Source organism: Poecilia mexicana, unplaced genomic scaffold, assembly GCF_051168715.1.
Source record: "Poecilia mexicana isolate PSO_F unplaced genomic scaffold, ASM5116871v1 scaffold_18, whole genome shotgun sequence".
Taxonomy (NCBI): domain Eukaryota; kingdom Metazoa; phylum Chordata; class Actinopteri; order Cyprinodontiformes; family Poeciliidae; genus Poecilia; species Poecilia mexicana.
The window spans coordinates 7,476,181-7,494,212 of NW_028263387.1; the positions used below are offsets into that span (position 1 = coordinate 7,476,181).

Sequence of the window (18,032 nt, forward strand, 5' to 3'; positions counted from 1 at the left end):
CTTCTTAAAGATGAACTAACACGTCTGTGAGAGCCTGAATTCTTGCTGGTTCGTTGGTGATCAAATCCTTATTTTAATTAAAATGCAAATTAATTATATAAAACTCATACAATGAGATTTTTAGATTCTGTCACAGGAGAGGTGTACCTATGTTGAAAATGTAGACTTTTCAATTCTTTGAAAGCTTGAAAAACATTGAAAGTCTAATAAACACATATTTTCCGTAATGTGTTTAATCTTTTAACAGAATTACTGAAACAATTAACTTTTTGACCCCATATTAATTTACTGAGAAGCAGCTGTGTGATCTATAAGTCCATGTATTTATTGCAGTTTGATCTAAAAAGACAAACTTAAATGATTTTATCAGATACAATGTAAAATCAAGACAAACAAAAGGACACTTATCAAATCAGTGATGCCAAGTAAGGCTATTGGACCCAACAGGAAGCAAAAATTAACCTATTTTTTAAAGCATGAAGAAAGCATCTTTTTTCCTTCAATATATTTATTGACACAGTTGAAAACATTCTATTTCAAGCAATAAGAATTTATTTATAGAACATTTTCATAGGCAAATCAGCATAAATTAAACATACCTATAAATTAAAACTGAGTTAATGTTGCTGGGGAGAGGGTTGAAGTTGTGTTGACATACTGAATTATTTCACTACAAACTGAATATACAACAAAATTAAAAAATTAAAAAAAAACGTGATTGAACTGAAACAATTTTTTTTGTTTCTTTGGGGAAAAAAAAGCTAAACATTTTTGCAGACTCTGCCCAACAATTTCAGGAATTATACGGACAAAATGATTTTTATTAGTGATGTTATGGTCTCTGATCTGTGAGCTATGAAATACTCCCATTAAAAATCTACTGCAAAGTCAATTTTTATCTGCACAGAAAATTACAGTAGCCGAACAGTAGTCAACATTATCTGCTATCTTTATGAGAGTATTTAAAAAAAAAAAAAAAAAAAAAAAGATGCTTGCTTATCGCCAGAGAGGAAGACCAAAGTAACGCTTCAGCAACAAACCCAGAAGAGAGAGGGGGCTGATGGAGAACATGGTGGATAAATCTCTGATGTTAAGCTGTGCTGTAGTAAACGTGTCTGTTTTAGCTGAGGTGGTCGAGTCTGGATCCTGATGGCGTCTGGAAATGGCTAAAAGTCAGGCTTTTGTTTCAGCTGCGATGGGCTGCCTGGTGGTGTGGCAAGAAATAGAAGAAGAAGAAGAAGAGTAGTGGAGTATGTACAGTATGTGACCTCAGCGGAAGTCCGCTTCACAGCACCATCCCTCCGCCCATGATCTCCATCCTCTGTCCAGGACAAACAAAAACAAAATATTATGGTGTCAGTAGAGACATCAATATCCGTATCGGTCCCGATATTGGAAAAAAAAATCTAAATCAGGTATTGGTGACGATGTGCCGGATCCATAAATGCAGATTTATTTACTCTAATTCTATGCTTTGTTCTCTGAGTGACGTCTTGCTTTATTATTTATATCACATTATATTTAGATTTCCTAATTGAACTTTCTAAACCATTTGAAAGATTTGCTGCAGTTTATTTTTTAAATGTCTGACCAAGTTTATTGCGTTTATCAGTTTCAATATATTGTTTATTTTACATTGGCTGTTGCACTGGCTGAACAAATTAAAGTTTTGCTGTTTTCACATGTTAAATCAAGCTCATGACACTATTCTGCCACTGTGGTGCAGAGTGATCAAATAAAATTGTAATTCGGTATATTTATGTTAAAAAAAAAAAGTCAGTTCAGCATTGTTTTCCCTTATCAGCCGATACTAAACCTCACATATTGGTAACGGAAGTGAAAAAAAGTCAGCCCTTGTTTAACACATGCTGGACATGATGGATCATCCTAAACGTTTAACCTACTGCCTTTACCACAAAGAAAAAAGAAGAAGAAAAAAAAAGAGTCCTCAAGGTGAGTGTTCCCACGCACAATTGAAGGTGTTAGAAAAACTTGTCTAACACCTTACTAGCATACCACTGAGAAGAACAAGTTATGCTTGTAGTTCTGTCAAGCAGAACTACAGACCAAAGTTGAAAGTCATTGACAAAAACCACTTTAAAACGTGCTGCGAGATTCAGAGCTGCAGCGGGGACAACGGGGCTAAACGGACACCTTGTCGCCCCGGTTTCAACCAAACCTGTTGGTTTTAGAAACCAGTGCAGCAGGGCCTTTTCACAGGCCTCTTCTTTAAAAAAGCTAAATAATCTGTAATCAGAGTAGAGTAATGCATAACAGGTTTGATCTGTCTTTAAGTCGCAGCTTTCACTTCTACATTACTCTGAAATCACCAAACTGAGTTTAAAACGACCTCTGGCGAATGATTTGATCAAATGCTTGAGCTGCCCTCTGTCAGAATAACACCCTGGTTGGAGAGCCATATTGCCTAACAAAAAACAAAACACCACAGCTCTCCTGTATTTATATTTTAAAAATTCATGACATTGTACAAATGCTATTACAAATTACGACAGAGTATTAGAGCCACGTTAAGAAAATTTAAAAATATATAAAATTACAAGAATAAGGTTATTCTCATAACATTACAAGTTTATTATTGTACTATTAGGACTTTATTATAAAAGTACTGACTTTTTTCTCAAAAATATTATGACCTTATTCTCATACTATTTAAATACGACTTTCTCTTAATATGAGTTTATTCTTATTATTTCAAGTTTATTCTCGTATGACTATCCTTGTAATATGACTTTCGTCTCATATTAGTCTGACTTTATTCTCATAAAACTTTATTCCTGGGTTTTTTTTTTTTTCTCAGTATAGCCCTACAACTCTGTCATTCATGAAACATCTGTGGCTCTAATGAGTTATTAGACTGACGGCAAAAATGGCATTTTGGATTGTAAATATTGCAACCCTCTGTATGATACCATATTAGGAAATATCAGAATAAAACCCAGCTTGACTTATTCTGGAACAAACGCCGCGTCATCATTTATTATTACGACAACATTTGTATCATCTGAAAGGCTTCTTTTGGTAAGCGTCTACGGTCGTCAGCCTGTGTGTGTGTTTGTGACGTTACCTGTGGCGGCTCTATGAAAGCCAGCCAATCGGACGAGTGTGTCGGAAGCAGCCCCATCGACTGACACTTATAAATGGCCAACGCCGCTCCTAGGAGGTTACCGATCAGGTAGACGAGCCCCTGTAGCCACTGCTGACTGGAGCTCTCCAACAGCTTGAAGGCTGAGCGATCAGGACAAACACGGTCAGCGCGTCAGAAGCGAACACGGATTCAGAGCGGAACCAGCGGGCAAACTCAATACTGAACACTCACTCGCTGACATCGACATGAGAGCCTGTATGGGCCTCCAGGCCATCATGCAGACCATCATGATGGGGAAGATGGAGATGGTGTTGCCAGACATGTACATGATGAACAGGTTCATGGGAATCTGCTTTAGGGGCCCGAGGGCCACGTCCCAGCAGCGCTGCAACACAAAACAAGAAAAGAAAGAGAGAGAGGAAGAGAGAGAGTCAAGTTTGCGGCAAAAACGGCAGATCTGTCAAATAAACTCCTTTCATGCGTAGTTTGAGGTTTGTGACAGCAAACTTTGTTTTGTGTTTCAGCTTCTGTCCGTTATGGAATATGTTGGATGTTAAAATGTTGGAAATGCTCAAGGAAGCACACATGGAGACTGTCTGTTTTAGCAATGCTAACCACGCTACCTTCTCCACCAGGTTCTTGTCGGTCTCCTGGATGCTGGTGTCGGGAACGGGTTTCTCTGAGTAGCCGATGGGGTAAACGACGTCGCCCTGACCACCTTGTCGGTCACCGCGGCTCCTGCAAGCGGCAACAACAGTGCAGCTTTGAATCGAACTGTTTCTGCAAACAGATCAGTGCTAATGTGTGGAGAGTGGTCGTTTTGACCAACTAGTGACGGATCCATCTTGGTTTAATTATATTCTAAACACCATGTGACCAAACAGAGGCCATCCTTTAAATTATGGCCTCCAATGTCCAGATGAACACTTGTTATTTATTTGAAAGTGGACAGAATGGCAAAGCTAGTAGGAATTGCTCAGTGCTAAAAAGAAAATGTGGGTTTATTGTGTCTGATTCGGTTCTCGATGTACGAAAACAGATTTTGAAATCAGAGCTTTGTGGCCAAATTCTGTCTCTTATAAAGCTTTAACTTACTGATACTGAAAAGATTATTACAGGGTTATGCAGGTTTTATCAATTTAAATTTAAAACTTTTTAAGACCATTATGAATAGCATTTAAGACCTATATAATGACAACGATGTACCAAAACTCTAAGAGTTGTTTTTCTTTTTTATTTGTGGCACTCTAGCTAACTAGAGAGCCATATTCTAACTGTAAATGAACCATATGCTAGCTGCTAATGGCTTGTTTTTCTGCTTGCCAGCTAGTTAGCAGGCAAGTATTAGCATCTTGTTACCGGTAGCCTTAATTGCCTTGAGTCAAATAAAGCCTCAAACTTCTGGCTGATAGAAAAAAAACCTACATAGAAAATATAAGACTGAATAGTTCTGCCACAATAAAATTTAAGACCTGCGATTACTATATTCACCTTTAACAAATTTAAGAAAATTTAAGGCCTTAAGTTTAGATAAATGAAGCTAGGACTTTTTAAAGGTCCTAATATTTCCAAATCTAACATGTCCCATAAAATATGTCGAAACAATAAATGAGAGTATGTTCAGTCATCCTGTTATCCGCTGGATGTTTGACTTACATCTAACAAACCAAATGAGCCAAAAGATGTCGTGTAACATAATATGTCTTTTTTTTAAATACCTGTCAGGGCTGATCAAGCTGAAAACTGTTGTGGTCAACAGTGGTGCATGTTTAGATGGCATGCTCTGCAACTTTTTGTTTCCGAATAAATAGATTCCTGGCTAATGCTATTTGCATATTTAAAGAAAAAAACGTAAAATGGTTATTTCATTTTGAACCATAAATAGTTTCAAGTACCTGCTACAGTTTAGAACACAGTACTCCAGCTGATATACAAATGGTATGTAAACATAGGGAAGGTGATAGAAGAGCAGTCTACCTTGTGTTTCCCACACTGAGCTCAAGGGCCCACTTCATCCTTCGGGCTCCGCTGCCTCCTCTTGTGGACAAAGCTCCTCCTCCTTGTCCCCCTGGAGACGCCATGACAACAAACTTCACCGCTGGTCCTTGGAGACAGTGTGCACCTGCACGCAGCTAGAAAAATACATGTTGATATTCATTAAATTTTTGTTTTATCTTCCCTTTTTTAAGTTAGCAAGCAAGTATTAGCATCTTATCGGTAGCCTTTTGAACATCAAGTAAAGGAAAAAAATTAAAATGTAATGAATAAAGAAACTATAGTTTTGCTGCAGATGACAATCCACAAAGGGCTTACAGGAATATTACTTCAACTTCTTCCTCATGTCGTCATGTCACAACAACCACAAATTTTAGCAGATTTTAGTGGGGTTGTTCAAGCCTTTAATATGATACCCCTTAATAAAGTCAAAGTCCAGACCTTTCAGTTGAGAATATGTGCTAAGACATGAAAACTTTCCCTTCTTCTTCACCACTATGCCCTACTCTGTGTTGGTGTACACTGAAGTTTGTGGTTGTAACATGCAAAAAGCTCCAGGGGTGTGTGAATACTTTTGTAAATCACGTTACCAAAATGACTGAACAATATAAATGTAACACACTGACAACAGTAAAAATATTTAAATGTCATGGACAGAAACCTTCCTGGAACAGTGGATACTAATAAGCTCACTACAGTATGAAATCAGATCTGGTACAGGTATGAATAACATCTAAAGCAGAAATTAAGTCAAATCTAACCACTAATCAACGATTACATTATAAATAGCATAAAGAAGTCCATTTCCAGAAGCTGAAATAGGAATAATTTGCACTTCTATCACCTTTTTATTTGTCACAGATGCAATTTCTGCTAATTTGACACAAGCACGCTTTAAAACTAAGATTTTTGTTCAGCAGCGGGCGAATTTAATCAAGCAATAGCTTTGTTTAGAGCTTTCTGACACAGACATATGGATAACAATAAGACAGGACATTAGCACGTACTGATAGCAGTCAGGGAGATTTAGATTAGGTATTACTGTACAGATATTAGTTGGTTTAAGTTGTTCCAGTGAACACAGCGGCAGCCCCGCAGTTAGAAGTAGCAACTCGAGGCAGCGCAGGCAGGGTGTCGCTGTCAGCTAACGTCGAACACTTAAAGCCACGCGCACTGTTGGAGGTTAGCTTACCTTACAAATACATCTAAACCAGTGTTGCTGCCGTTCAAAGTGGGCTTTTTAAGAGAAACAAACGACACTGGCCCGTAAGGAGAGCCGAAGAACAACTTGTTCCGCCGACACTCGCTGATTCCTAGGCCCGCAATGATGGCGCAGTTACGCTCAGAGACGTAGGTGCACGTACACGTCGCACAGCCAGTCGTTGGTACGTTAGCGTCGCCGCCATATTGGGGAGGAAGCTTCCGCCACATTTACTTACCTACTCAGGGATTTTGCGTTATAAAAGTTAAGATTATTCTAAAATATTTTTATTTTTTTATGTCCCACACATCCTATTTTATGTTTTTCCATCTTTTGCATTGAATTATATCTTAAGATATGGTCCAAAGCTATGCAGTCTACATACTCAAACTTTTTCGACAAATTATGTAGTTTGGAGAATTTATGTGATGGACCAAAATAAACTAGGATACAATTGTGATTTAAAAGGTAAATTATATATGGATTGTTCTTTTTGAGTTACCTATGACCTCTCAGCAGCTTCTATGGTGAATGCACTACTTACCCACCTTGCAGTTTAGAGCACAGGTGTCAAACTTAAGGCCCGGGGGCCACATCTGGCCCGGCGTAGTTTTTTATGTGGCCCTTTAAACTCCAAATTACATCAATAAGTTCTTACAATTTTTCACAAATCTGCTAAATTTAACATCAGCGCAATATAGTAAAAATGCCTTACAGACATTTCTAAATATTCACCACAAAATCTGTCATTGTCAAAACAATCTGAAAATATTGGAGGAACAGCTATTTATTGGTATTTTCGCAATTTAATTGGTCTTATCAACTTATTCTGGCACAATCAGAATAAGTTGATCAAAACAACTTTAAGAACATTCAGATTTTTGATATGGCCCAAAATGAAAATGAGTTTGACATCCCTGGTTTAGGGGAATGACCTGACTACACCTTTATAGATTTAGTGAAGAGGCAAACAAAGGTAAAATAACCTGAACAGGTGATCTACTCAAAACCTTCCTGTGATCCACTGATAGATCGCGACCAACGTCTTGAGCACCCCTGATCCAGTGTTATGCCATTTTCAGATGACAAACTATACGGTGCTCTGTGAGATATTCGGATGTCAGAATATTATTTAAAAAAAGAAATAAGACGAACCCACCAACAACAAATACAACCGAAAACAGACCAAATATAGGGCTTTTATTATATCAAACATTACCCACAGTGATACGCTGCAACATCTAAACACCACATGAAGAATAAAAAGTTAAACATGTATGTGCATCGTAGCTGTCAGTTCAGAACAATCATATTATATACAAACGTACTGACAATCAAAGCAGTGCAAACTGTATTAAGCATACATGAGTCACATATAAGAGGCACAGTGGTTCTGTACAGTGTATGCACATTGAGAAACAGCTTAAACACAGATATAAGGAGAGTGATTAAGGCTCAGCTTCTTCATGTTTGTTCAAAAGGCAAAAAAATAACATAACTCCCATAATAAAGATAAATGAATGCTGTGTAAAGTTGGTTGTTTCTGCTACAAGATATCTTGTGAGTGCATTTGTTTTTTTCCTTCATTTTATAAGAAAAACATTTTTAGTTTGTTTTTCCGCTCTTCTTCACTTCACTTCATTGGTTTTCTTCACATCACTTGTAGAGGCTGAGCTCTGGGCTGTGGTACAGGCACATGTAGGAGTCGCAGAGCAGCCTGCGGGCCGACTCCCTCAGAGACGAGGCGTCCACCCTGCTCAGCTCCTCCTCCGTCAGGCCCAGATAGCGGCCCACCTCGGGACACGCCCTCACCTGGGGGATGTTGAAGCCGTTCTCGCCACCTGGGTGAGGAAGCGAACAAATGAATGTGAGGCTTTTGTGTTTGACACAAGAGAAGTGACTTGCGCTGCCCTCCCGCTCACCTTCTCGGTCTGCCATGCTGTCGAAGAACAACCAGTCGGAGGCCTGGGGTCCGTGCTTGACGAAGCTGACGTAATGGCTGGTTTCGATGCACGTCACCGCAAAGAGAGACATCCGCTGGCGGGTGTGATGCAGAGGGCCCGACCACGGCCCCCGAGGAACAGCGATCTTGACCGGGTTGTGCGACGCGCGGTTCCTGTGACTGTGAACCTGGTTGTGCACAGAAGAAAAAAAATGAACAGAATCAATACCGCTCTTGTTTTTTTTTTTTCCATTATTATTGCAACAGATTTTCCAGGTGATGAAGGGATACCTGCGTGTTGCACGTCTGGCAGTATTGCTTGAGCTGTCCGGGAGTGATGTCCAAGTCTTCGTAGCACTGCACACACTCCCACTCGGCTACAGCCTGGCAGATGCTGCACTGCCTGAGAGCTACGGACACAGGTACACGCAGCAAGACATGCATTCATAAATTAACTAAAAACTGCAAATGAAACAAGCAAAACGTGATGTTAGACACAACAGACAAGAAATAAACTCTTACTGTCATCCAGCAAGTCTGTGATATCCAGACTGAGGGAGGGCAAGATGGCGTCAAACATTTTGAAGTCCTTCCCAAACCGGGGCATTAGCAGAAGTAGACAGGAGGGAGCCTGGCGGGGCAAGGAATATAAATATAAGTTCTTGTAAGATAATCAGGCTCACTTTGTCTGATCAATGTTTCAGTGTTCAAAAAACATCCCTATGCTGAGGTCGAGCTGAAAGACTCATGTCTTGGTTCTCTAGTTCATTCACGTTTTTGCAGTAAAGGTAAAGTTCAATAATGATGGAGTCAAGATGAACTAAGAAGAAAAATATTAACGCAACACTTCACAGCCATATGAAGATTGCATGTCACCTCTGTTGAAAGTAGCTAAAAGAAACAAGAACTTTTGTAATTCTTGGGTAAGTAGTCTTGTAAAATCCAGCCCCTTGTCCTTCACTACAGGCTTCGTCCAGAGGATTTGGGCTCAAACTGAACAAGGCTGCTGCTGATGTTAATTCAATATTCACAATATACACAACTTCTTCTTCTTCTTCTTCTCCTGATAGGCCTGGTCAAAAACCGACCGGAGACAATCTAACGAAGGGCAGAAAGCCTAAACTATAAGCAAGATTGTTTTTTTTCTTGTTTTTTTTTCCCGAGGAGTTGCACAGGAAGGCAATGGGGATGGTACCAGCTGGATGATGAAATCCGGAGCTTTACCTCGGCAAACTTGAGGCCGCCGTGCAGGAAGGAGGACTCCAGCAGGGACTGAACGCTGGCGACCCTCATGGACGCGGGCGAGGCCATGGGGATGGGCGAGTCGACGGGGGGCGCTGGGGAGGCGGGGAGCGTTGGTGGAAAGAGTTGGTAGAGATGGCACTCCTGAGCCTGCTGAGTCACTGATCTGAAACAGAGAAAAAGGGGAGGGGGACAGGTGTGACTTTTAGACGCGGCACGTGGGAAGGTATTTTCCCCTGGGGTTACTGAAGCCGTAAACATGATTTTTCTGGGGTTTTGTCAATGAAAGCAAATATTTAGAGTTAAAAAGTACATTATATAGCTTCTCTTCCTGCTACGAACGTAGAAAATGACTTGTAGTGCAGCAAAATAACTCAGAGTTTCATTCCCTTAAGAGATTTCTGCAATTGTGTCTCTGGTGCGTCTCTGATGTTGTGAACTAAACTAGCCGTAGGTCTTGGTTGTGCTATGCACAGGAACACAGGGAATGGAGGGAAACGGCAACGTTGTCGCTGCGACAACCAGAGATGATGGCATTGTTTTGCTTATGAGCTACAGGTCTGACTGCAGCTGTGACCGCGTTTGAACCCGGAAGAGCGCGTTAACCTGCAGCCGGTGTTATATGCTGGTAGAATAAAGGAGCCAATGAGTAAAATTACCTGATCTTTAGGAGCGGCTCGACTCGCAGCAGCTGGAAAAGCTTGTTCAGGAACTCTTCGGGATCTGACAGACAGGGTGAGAGAGCAGTGTGGCAACATTCCTTAGTTTTAGAACAGAGCTTAAAAAAAAAAATAAAAAAAACACACACAACTAAAACAAAGTAAAAAGAAAAAGAAAAGCAGGAAATCAGAGGCCCGGACACAATGCATGCACACCTTTTTCCTGGTTGGTGAACCCTGCATCGATGTTGGCAGCTTCCAGCAGGCGCCTCAGAGCCATGGTCTTACTGGCACACACATAGCCGTTCCTTAATAACAGAGCAACACACACACGCGCGTTTTAGATTGGGTTCTGTGTGGGGAGACTGCTTTTCAGAAACACTCAGTCTGTGTTTCCATTAGAAAAAGGCGCAAATTTCTGTCTATATTCTGACAACATTGAGAAAAGAAAACAGAAAGCAAACACACACACACACACACCTTCTCAGTGGGTTGACTATCTCACAGCGAAGCAGGTCCTGAGCATGTTTGGAGCTTTGGTCCGTTTCGGCGTCAAATGGCCAAAATAACACCCAGTCTGCCGAGCTGCAGCAGCAGAACAAACTGCAGACAAAGGGAAACAAATTTTTGCTTTACTTGTTGTCCATTTTTTTTGATTAACAGAAAAGACGAGTCTGTCAGTATCCTGCATCTCGAATTAACCAGATTTACCTGCTCTTCTTTGACAGGAACCCAGTTTAAATGTTTCCCTGTGGGTATCTAGGTATTTGTAAGAAAATGGGTTTCAATCTTTAATGCTTTGGATATTTTTGTTCCCTTCTCCTGACTGGCACATTTGTTCAATAAAATAATTTTTATTATCTTTTGTAAACCTGTATGGTAACTATGACTTTAGTCTAAGAATGCAGGTGAACTTGAGAAAAATCCAACGAGAACAGCTGATCTTTATTTCAGGCTGGTCAGATTTGATGTAGTTGATGAATGAGTTTAGGGCCGAAACAATTAATCGGATAAATCGTGATGAATCAATTACTGAAATAATTGTCAACCAATTTAGTAATCAAATAATTGTTAGCTGGAGGATACAGACTGAAAAAAGGCCAGTTGCTGAGAAAACAAAGCTGGTTGAGCAGTAATTAAGCCAAAACTGTACAAAAAATATATAAATTTTGCATTTAAAAAAAGCAAAACGTATATCCGCATTTTATCTTTTTTTAAGATGATAAAAAATCTTTGTCTATAAATATGTTCTACCATAACTCCTCAAGTGGCATAGTTTTACCTCAACATGATTCAACTTCTGTAAAAAAAAAAAAAAAATCCATTTAAACACTTTTTTAAAAAAAAATCTAATTATTAACTGGTTAATCCAGAAATGATCAGATTTTCTTAAATTTTAGGCATATTTTTTTTCTCATTTAAAAAATTTAATTATTTGTTTCTTTGCATTTTATTAATGCATTTCTAATATTGTATTAAAAAAAAGCTTAAATGAAAAACCTGCAAAGCGTGACAATTTTTTCTATCCGATTAATCATCAGAGAAATTGTTCATAGATAACTAAAATAATCGTTTGATGCAGCCCTAACTGAATGTCTAATCAAAAAGTGTCTCAATGTGATACGGAGAATGCACATTTATGCAACCAGGCTACTGCTTCTATCGTTTTTCTCTCAAACACATTAATTTGTTTCTCACCTGAACAGCGTGGCGTCCAGGTAGCAGGAGTTGAGGTGACCCTGGATGCCTCTCTTTGAGCCTTCGTACAGCTGCCTGGCCTCGTCCCCGTCCACCGGGGGAGTGTGTTCGTCCACCCGCTCGCTTCCCCAATCTGCAAACGCTGAGAGCCATGGATGCAGGTTGGAATTACAAGAGAACAGCCGACATCGCTTCCAAATCTGCGACAGGATGCAGAAATGTCCCAGCTTTGGCTAAGAGGCTAACGCTTTCTCACCTATCGAGTTGCAACGCTCCACTTGGTTGACGGGCTTCTCGGGGACGGGGAACCTGGAGTCCCGTCTGCAGTTACGAAGCTTGACGAACAGCCCCTTGTTGGCGGGGCAACGGAAGTGGCGTTCGCCGAGGTAACTGCCATCTGTCCCAGCAGACAGCTCCTGCTCCTGAAACGCAAGAGTGTGGAAAAAAAATAACACATGTGCTGTAATCCGGTTGCATAACCGGACACACCCTGAAAGTCATGTTTTGCTGAATCACTTTCTGATTCAACACCTCTTATTGGTTTTCTTTGGTAGGAGTCTGTCAGCATCCCACATCATTTCCTCTAGAATCTGAATATCTACCACTGTCCTAGAAACTGGCATATTTTCTGTCCCTTTAATGGGATACAGAACTTCAAGGTTTCTCTGCACGTTTCACCAACTCAAATTTAAGACTATTAAGTGAAATTTACGACATACTTCCACAAAAATATACAAACTTCGTTCGGCCGGTGATAAATTTGCACTTAGCAAAGATGGACGCAAACAGCTAGCTAGTTGGCTAGCAAGGATGGGTTAGCAGCTAGTTAGCGGTAGCCTCAAACGCCTTGAGTCACAGAATGCAATGAAAATATCTGAGTGCAACTTAAGCTTCTGCCTGACAGAAAAGTCCAGGAAGAATATCAAAATACCGAAATGCTTGTTAAAATGAATTCAATACATTCTAAGGTCCTCATATTTTGGATACATGAATTTAAGACTTTTTAAGAATGCACAGACACCCTGTACATGTAGTCGTTGACATAAGCTTGAACAAATGTCTTGCAACCTCCATGGCATTTTTCATTAAATTATACCGTTGTACTGTTAATAAAACCTATGTAATGTTCATTTATTTATTGTTTCAAAACTATCCACTATCATGCGATTCAATGACTATCACAAATATCACCAAGAGATATTAACTGAATCAAACATTGGACATTTATTATTAATTAAACTAATCTAGATTTGCAAGTATTTACTGATGAGAAACATAAAAACTAATTGGATTAACTCAAACAATGACAAAAACATTTACTTCTACTGATGGAGAATTAAAAAAAAAAGGTTAGACTCAAATCTTTGACTCTCACAGTGAAGAATAAGATCATTGACTTGTATGTTTAGAAAGGAAATAACAGGCGCAACAACATATTATAATCGAATAGCTTTTGTTCGCGATTCCTTACTTTTTCCTTCTATTTCATCCAACGGAATGTCTCATTAATTACAACTCTTCATTTAATTTAAAATATTTTAGAATACCAGAATGCTCTGATGTTAACTAAAACGGTTCTGTGTCATACCTGAGATCAGTTTTGTGCACAACCTCAACAATATTTAAAAGTCAAGAGAAATTAAACTGAACAGGAAAACCGAAGCTGAAGCTACACTCACCAGCTCAATTCCTGCCACCGGCTCCTTGACGGCCCCTAAGTGACCAATCCATCGGATAACGCCGAAGAGCGGCGGGTCGTTCACCTCAACCATCGACCCGACCTCCAGCTCCGTCTCCAGTCCCGTTCCTCTATAATCATCTGCACCCTCCTCCTCCTTGTTCTCCTCTTCGTCGTCTACAGGTCTTAAAGGCAACAAAAGGCTGTGGGAACCGTTGGTGTGCTCCGAGGCGGATACTGGTGTTAGGTTTTGAGGTTTTGGAGGCGGTAGTGGGCGCATGAGTACAGGTTTGTGTGTAGGCTTTGGAGGAGGAAGAGGAGGCGTGAGTGCTTGTTTAGCAGGCAGAACCAGGGGCATCCTGGGAGCAGGAACTGGTGACGTCGGGGCTTGTTTAGTATTGGGGGACAATGCCGGCTTTAAAATGGACTTAGGAACTTGGGGAAGAAGATTTGGATGTTGAGATTTTTGTTCTGAGAACACAGAATTAAGAAAAAATAAAATAAATAAATGAATATTTTCTGACAGTACCACTAGGCAATCAATATGTGGTGGAAACCCTGTGGTGCACCTGCAAAAACGTTGCTGACGGGAAGCAACAGTCCGTAGAGGTGACAGGGAATGTGACAGAGCCTATGTTCCTTGTAAAGTCCGTCCCAGTTACCAGCAGGAGCATCCTACAACAACAAAACGCCAACAAGCCAGTAAGTAAGGAGAAGGATTTAACATCCTGAGACCAGATGCATCTTGCGTGGTTCGTGCTCACCAGAAGGACTCCGACATACGTTGAAGACGAGGATCGGCCAGGCAGCGCGCCACAGAACCGCACCTCCCCGCCGTGGACAATGCCATCCAGGCTGACGCACACTCTCTGGCCGATGTGGAACGGTGGCGGTGACGACGAGCCGCGTGGATTGTTGTGAACGGCGATGGGTGCCGACTCGGCCGTCCTCGAGAGCACGGCCTGCGTCTGCGGCTGGACCTTGGGGTGATTGTGATGGAAGCTTATGCGACGCAGGTGGGGATGGTTGGAGCGATCGTTGTTGGTACGGTGGCCGTTGATGCCATGGTTGGTGCGGCGGGAGTGGTCCTTGGTTTTCTCCGGTGCGTTGATGTTGTTCCTGCTGGACCAGTGGCGGAGACGGATGTGGCTCACGGGGACGAAGAGGCCGCAGGCGTCGGGACAGGAGAAGTAGCGGACGCCCTTGTAGGAACCATTGCAAGTTCCTCTACCCACTGCAGATCCCTGGAAGAGCAACAGGCTTTTCATGAGCAATTCATTTGTCTTCTTTTCTTTTTTTTTCAAGCAAACATGCATTAAAATTAGGGTTGAAATGATTAACCCGAATAATACAATTAATCATGATTAATCATAATTAATATGATGATTATCATTATTAATTCCATGACTGTCATGATTAATTATTATTAATCTGCATTCTACAAATCAATCATGATAAATCATTGGATCAATCTGGTGATGATCATGATTAATCATGAGCCATGATTAATGATCATGATCATTATCCGATTAATCATGACTAATCAAGCTAAATTACAATAAATCACACTAAATAATGATTAATCACACCAAATCACAAATAGTCAAGATTAATCACGGTAAATCATGATCAATCATTTGGATTAATCATTGGATTAACCACAATTAACCATGAGATTACTCATGAGAAATCATCGGATTAATCCAATGATTAATCCGGTGATTAATCATTTATCAGATTATAAATTATGTTTAATCATAATTAAACAGTATAAGTACTTTCCAAAGCACTGTAAATATATGACAGCGAACAATCCAATTTTGTTAACCTGTCTCCTTTAACAAGGTTAGACATTTGCCCCCCTGCCCCCAAGTTACTTGGTCAACTCGTCCTTTCATATCTATGGAGTTTTCCTGGGAACCCACCCCTCAAGTATTACCTTTAGCTCCACTCCAAAATACGAAGCGCTGCTCCCTCCGCTGAGCGGCCCGATGTACTTGAGTTCGGCCTCGGCCAGCTCATCCTGACCGCCGATCAGGACCCACAGCGGAGCATTGTTGGGGAGAGAAGCCAGCTGTTGCAGGTTGTCTGGATTGTCTGAAAAAAGGCACAACACACACAAAGATTAGAGTTAGAAAATTTGACTGCATAGACAAAAAAGATTTATGTCAATCTTCATGTGATTGCACAACAATCTAATTCGCTTAACACCGCTACCGCATTACTTAGTAAGTTTAGTCGAACTTCCAGGTCGGACACAGGCTCCACCAGTCCAACGAGGTCAGCCGAGATTTCCAGCAAGTATTTCTTTTCTATTTTCACCATGAGTCCATTGTCCAACACCTGCATGAAAATGAAAAGGACAGGTAGTTCACACAAAGCGGGAAGAAAAAAAAAAAAAAAAAACTACGTTGTGTAAGAAGATGACCTTAAATTTACCTTAACAGTGAATTTAAGGTATGGCTAAGATTCACAACACTTTGTGGGGAAGGTTGACTTCTGACACTTCCCTAGTACAACAATGGCAATAAAACGGTAACAAGAACAAACCTCAGTGTATATGACTGGGATTTACTGCGGTGAATCAACATGTAGCAGCGTATAATCATGAAGTTCTCTACGTGAAATACAAATAATTGACTTTAGAAGCTAATCAGAACACAGAGTCTACCTGCGACTGATTTAATTTCTTTAGATGTTTTGTGAAGCCCTCAGAGGTTTTTGTTTGTAAACAAACACCATCATGGCAACGCGGGGGGAGCTGCAGAGACACACAGCTCAGGTGGAAGAATCTTTTGACTAGATGCTCCCTCACCAAAGATAACACAAGGTAGTAGCAGTGCTGTCTTTGTGATTTTAACTGCATATGGCGGTATTTACACAACTCTGGAAACCATGTCGACCATGTCGTGAACTCCACAAATTGGGCCTTTATGGAAAAGAGGCCAGGTGAAATCCATACTTGATTCCTTCAGCAAGGTTGGATGAATGGAAATGACAGTTTTTGTTTTAAAATGTAAATTTTTAAATTAAAAATATAAACAAGCTGTGATGTTCCTTCTACAAATGAATCATTTAGCTATTTAAAATCCCATTAAAATACATTGGAGTTGATGGTTGTATAGTAAACTGTGGAAAATTTGTTACTGTCTGTCTAATCACTGAAACGCATTTAAATCTTATTAGGGCTGAAATGAGTAATTGTTCTAAATTACTTATTAAAATAATCGTGGACGTCAACTAATTTAGTTATCAATTAATTGTTAACTAGCGCATACAGACTTGTAAAAAAAAAAAAAAGGTAATTTGCTGAAAAAAACAACATACTCAGAGCAGTTAGTCAGATAAAAAATCTCTCCTGTTAATCATGTTGTTATTTAATCATTAATTGACTCATAAAAAAACAAACATATAAAACAAACCAAAAAAAAAAACAAAAACAGATCAACCCTACTGTGTATTAATGGTAAGTCGAGCAGAAAGGGCTGAGCTGTTCACATGTTGATGTCAGAAGCATTTTTTTAGCTGTAGATGCACCTTTAATAGTAATAATAATAATAATACATTTTATTTATAGGCGCCTTTCTGGACACCCAAGGTCAACTTTATTAAAAACGACCAAGCATATGCTAAAGGTATCCTGTTATTGCAGTTTTTCAAATAAAATGTTTGCTTTCTTGTTTAAAATTTAATTGAATTCTTTCTCTATTTGCGTCTTTAATGTATTTCCAGTGTTGTATAAAAAGGCTAAAGTGATACGATAAAATCCGATTAATCGTCAGAATGATCGATAAATTAATCACACTCGTTGGTTGCCGTCCTAAATCTGAATAAATGTCATCTTTTATTGCTGACGATATTTAATACTGTGATAATGAAGTCCATCAAGTTTAGTTCATGGACTCGAAAGAAGTTTCCATGAAGTCAGTTAGTACCTTAACCCAGAGGGCGTCCTTTCGGATCCTGCCCTGGTCCTGTTCTTGGCAGATGAAGCCCCTGCTCAGCAGAACGAGACCCTCCAGATCATCCTGGACCTGAAGATCGGTCGAGATCAGGAACAGCTTGAAGGGACGACGCTTCCTGTTCTGTTCAGGGGCTCCTGACATCTTCGATGTGTCTGTACCAGCAGCTGCTCCGCGGCGAAAATTGAGCCCTCTTTCTCTATGAAGGTTAAAAAAAATTGTTCTCATTATGAGGAAGCGTCAAGAGTGCCACGGTATTTCCGTTCACCTGGAGGAGTAACAGCGACGTCAGGTAGCAGCCGGGGAGAAGTTCGCATTAAAACTTTACTCGCTCCCACCTCAACCAAATTCCACTTTCCTCGCACAATGTTCACTAATAAACAACTCGGACAACTTGGAAAACCAGTGTAAGACAACTCACCAACTTTTTCAACTCCGACCGTCAACATTTCCCTTCACATTTAAAGGAGCTCCGCTCAATAACAAACCGCACCATGAATCAGGAAGCAGCGTGATGGACGGCCGAAAAGCCAATCACGTGCGAGGAAA

General features: G+C 40.3%; 2 protein-coding genes across 2 annotated transcripts; both read right to left on the reverse strand.

The window, feature by feature from the left end:
• Window positions 1-302: 302 nt before the first annotated feature.
• Window positions 303-6,453, reverse strand: emc4 (ER membrane protein complex subunit 4). The gene is made up of 6 exons (XM_014999376.2): window positions 6,294-6,453; window positions 5,084-5,238; window positions 3,730-3,844; window positions 3,338-3,491; window positions 3,086-3,246; window positions 303-1,321 (listed from the first exon to the last, which is right to left on the reverse strand). Exons 2-6 carry the CDS (start codon window positions 5,185-5,187, stop codon window positions 1,286-1,288), a joined length of 570 nt encoding a protein of 189 aa, XP_014854862.1. The 5' UTR covers window positions 5,188-5,238; window positions 6,294-6,453; the 3' UTR covers window positions 303-1,285.
• A 1,028-nt stretch (window positions 6,454-7,481) lies between these two features.
• Window positions 7,482-18,018, reverse strand: cyld3 (cylindromatosis (turban tumor syndrome) 3). Its single transcript, XM_014999378.2, has 17 exons — window positions 17,905-18,018; window positions 17,457-17,682; window positions 15,747-15,864; window positions 15,461-15,618; window positions 14,286-14,765; window positions 14,091-14,196; window positions 13,523-13,992; window positions 12,100-12,265; window positions 11,844-11,985; window positions 10,626-10,748; window positions 10,362-10,453; window positions 10,146-10,209; window positions 9,469-9,652; window positions 8,767-8,875; window positions 8,536-8,654; window positions 8,225-8,432; window positions 7,482-8,143 (listed from the first exon to the last, which is right to left on the reverse strand). Exons 2-17 carry the CDS (start codon window positions 17,625-17,627, stop codon window positions 7,959-7,961), a joined length of 2,895 nt encoding a protein of 964 aa, XP_014854864.2. The 5' UTR covers window positions 17,628-17,682; window positions 17,905-18,018; the 3' UTR covers window positions 7,482-7,958.
• Window positions 18,019-18,032: the final 14 nt, after the last annotated feature.

Coding starts and splice junctions, on each gene's coding strand:
- emc4 (XM_014999376.2), bottom strand. CDS start 5,187: ATGGCGTCTCCAGGGGGACAAGGAGGAGGAGCTTTGTCCACAAGAGGA. Junction 3,492..3,729: donor ACAAGAACCTGGTGGAGAAG/GTAGCGTGGTTA, acceptor TTTGTGTTGCAG/CGCTGCTGGGACGTGGCCCT. Junction 3,247..3,337: donor TCTCATGTCGATGTCAGCGA/GTGAGTGTTCAG, acceptor CTGATCGCTCAG/CCTTCAAGCTGTTGGAGAGC.
- cyld3 (XM_014999378.2), bottom strand. CDS start 17,627: ATGTCAGGAGCCCCTGAACAGAACAGGAAGCGTCGTCCCTTCAAGCTG. Junction 8,876..9,468: donor GCGGCCTCAAGTTTGCCGAG/GTAAAGCTCCGG, acceptor TTGCCCCGCCAG/GCTCCCTCCTGTCTACTTCT. Junction 8,144..8,224: donor CAGCATGGCAGACCGAGAAG/GTGAGCGGGAGG, acceptor TTCCTCACCCAG/GTGGCGAGAACGGCTTCAAC.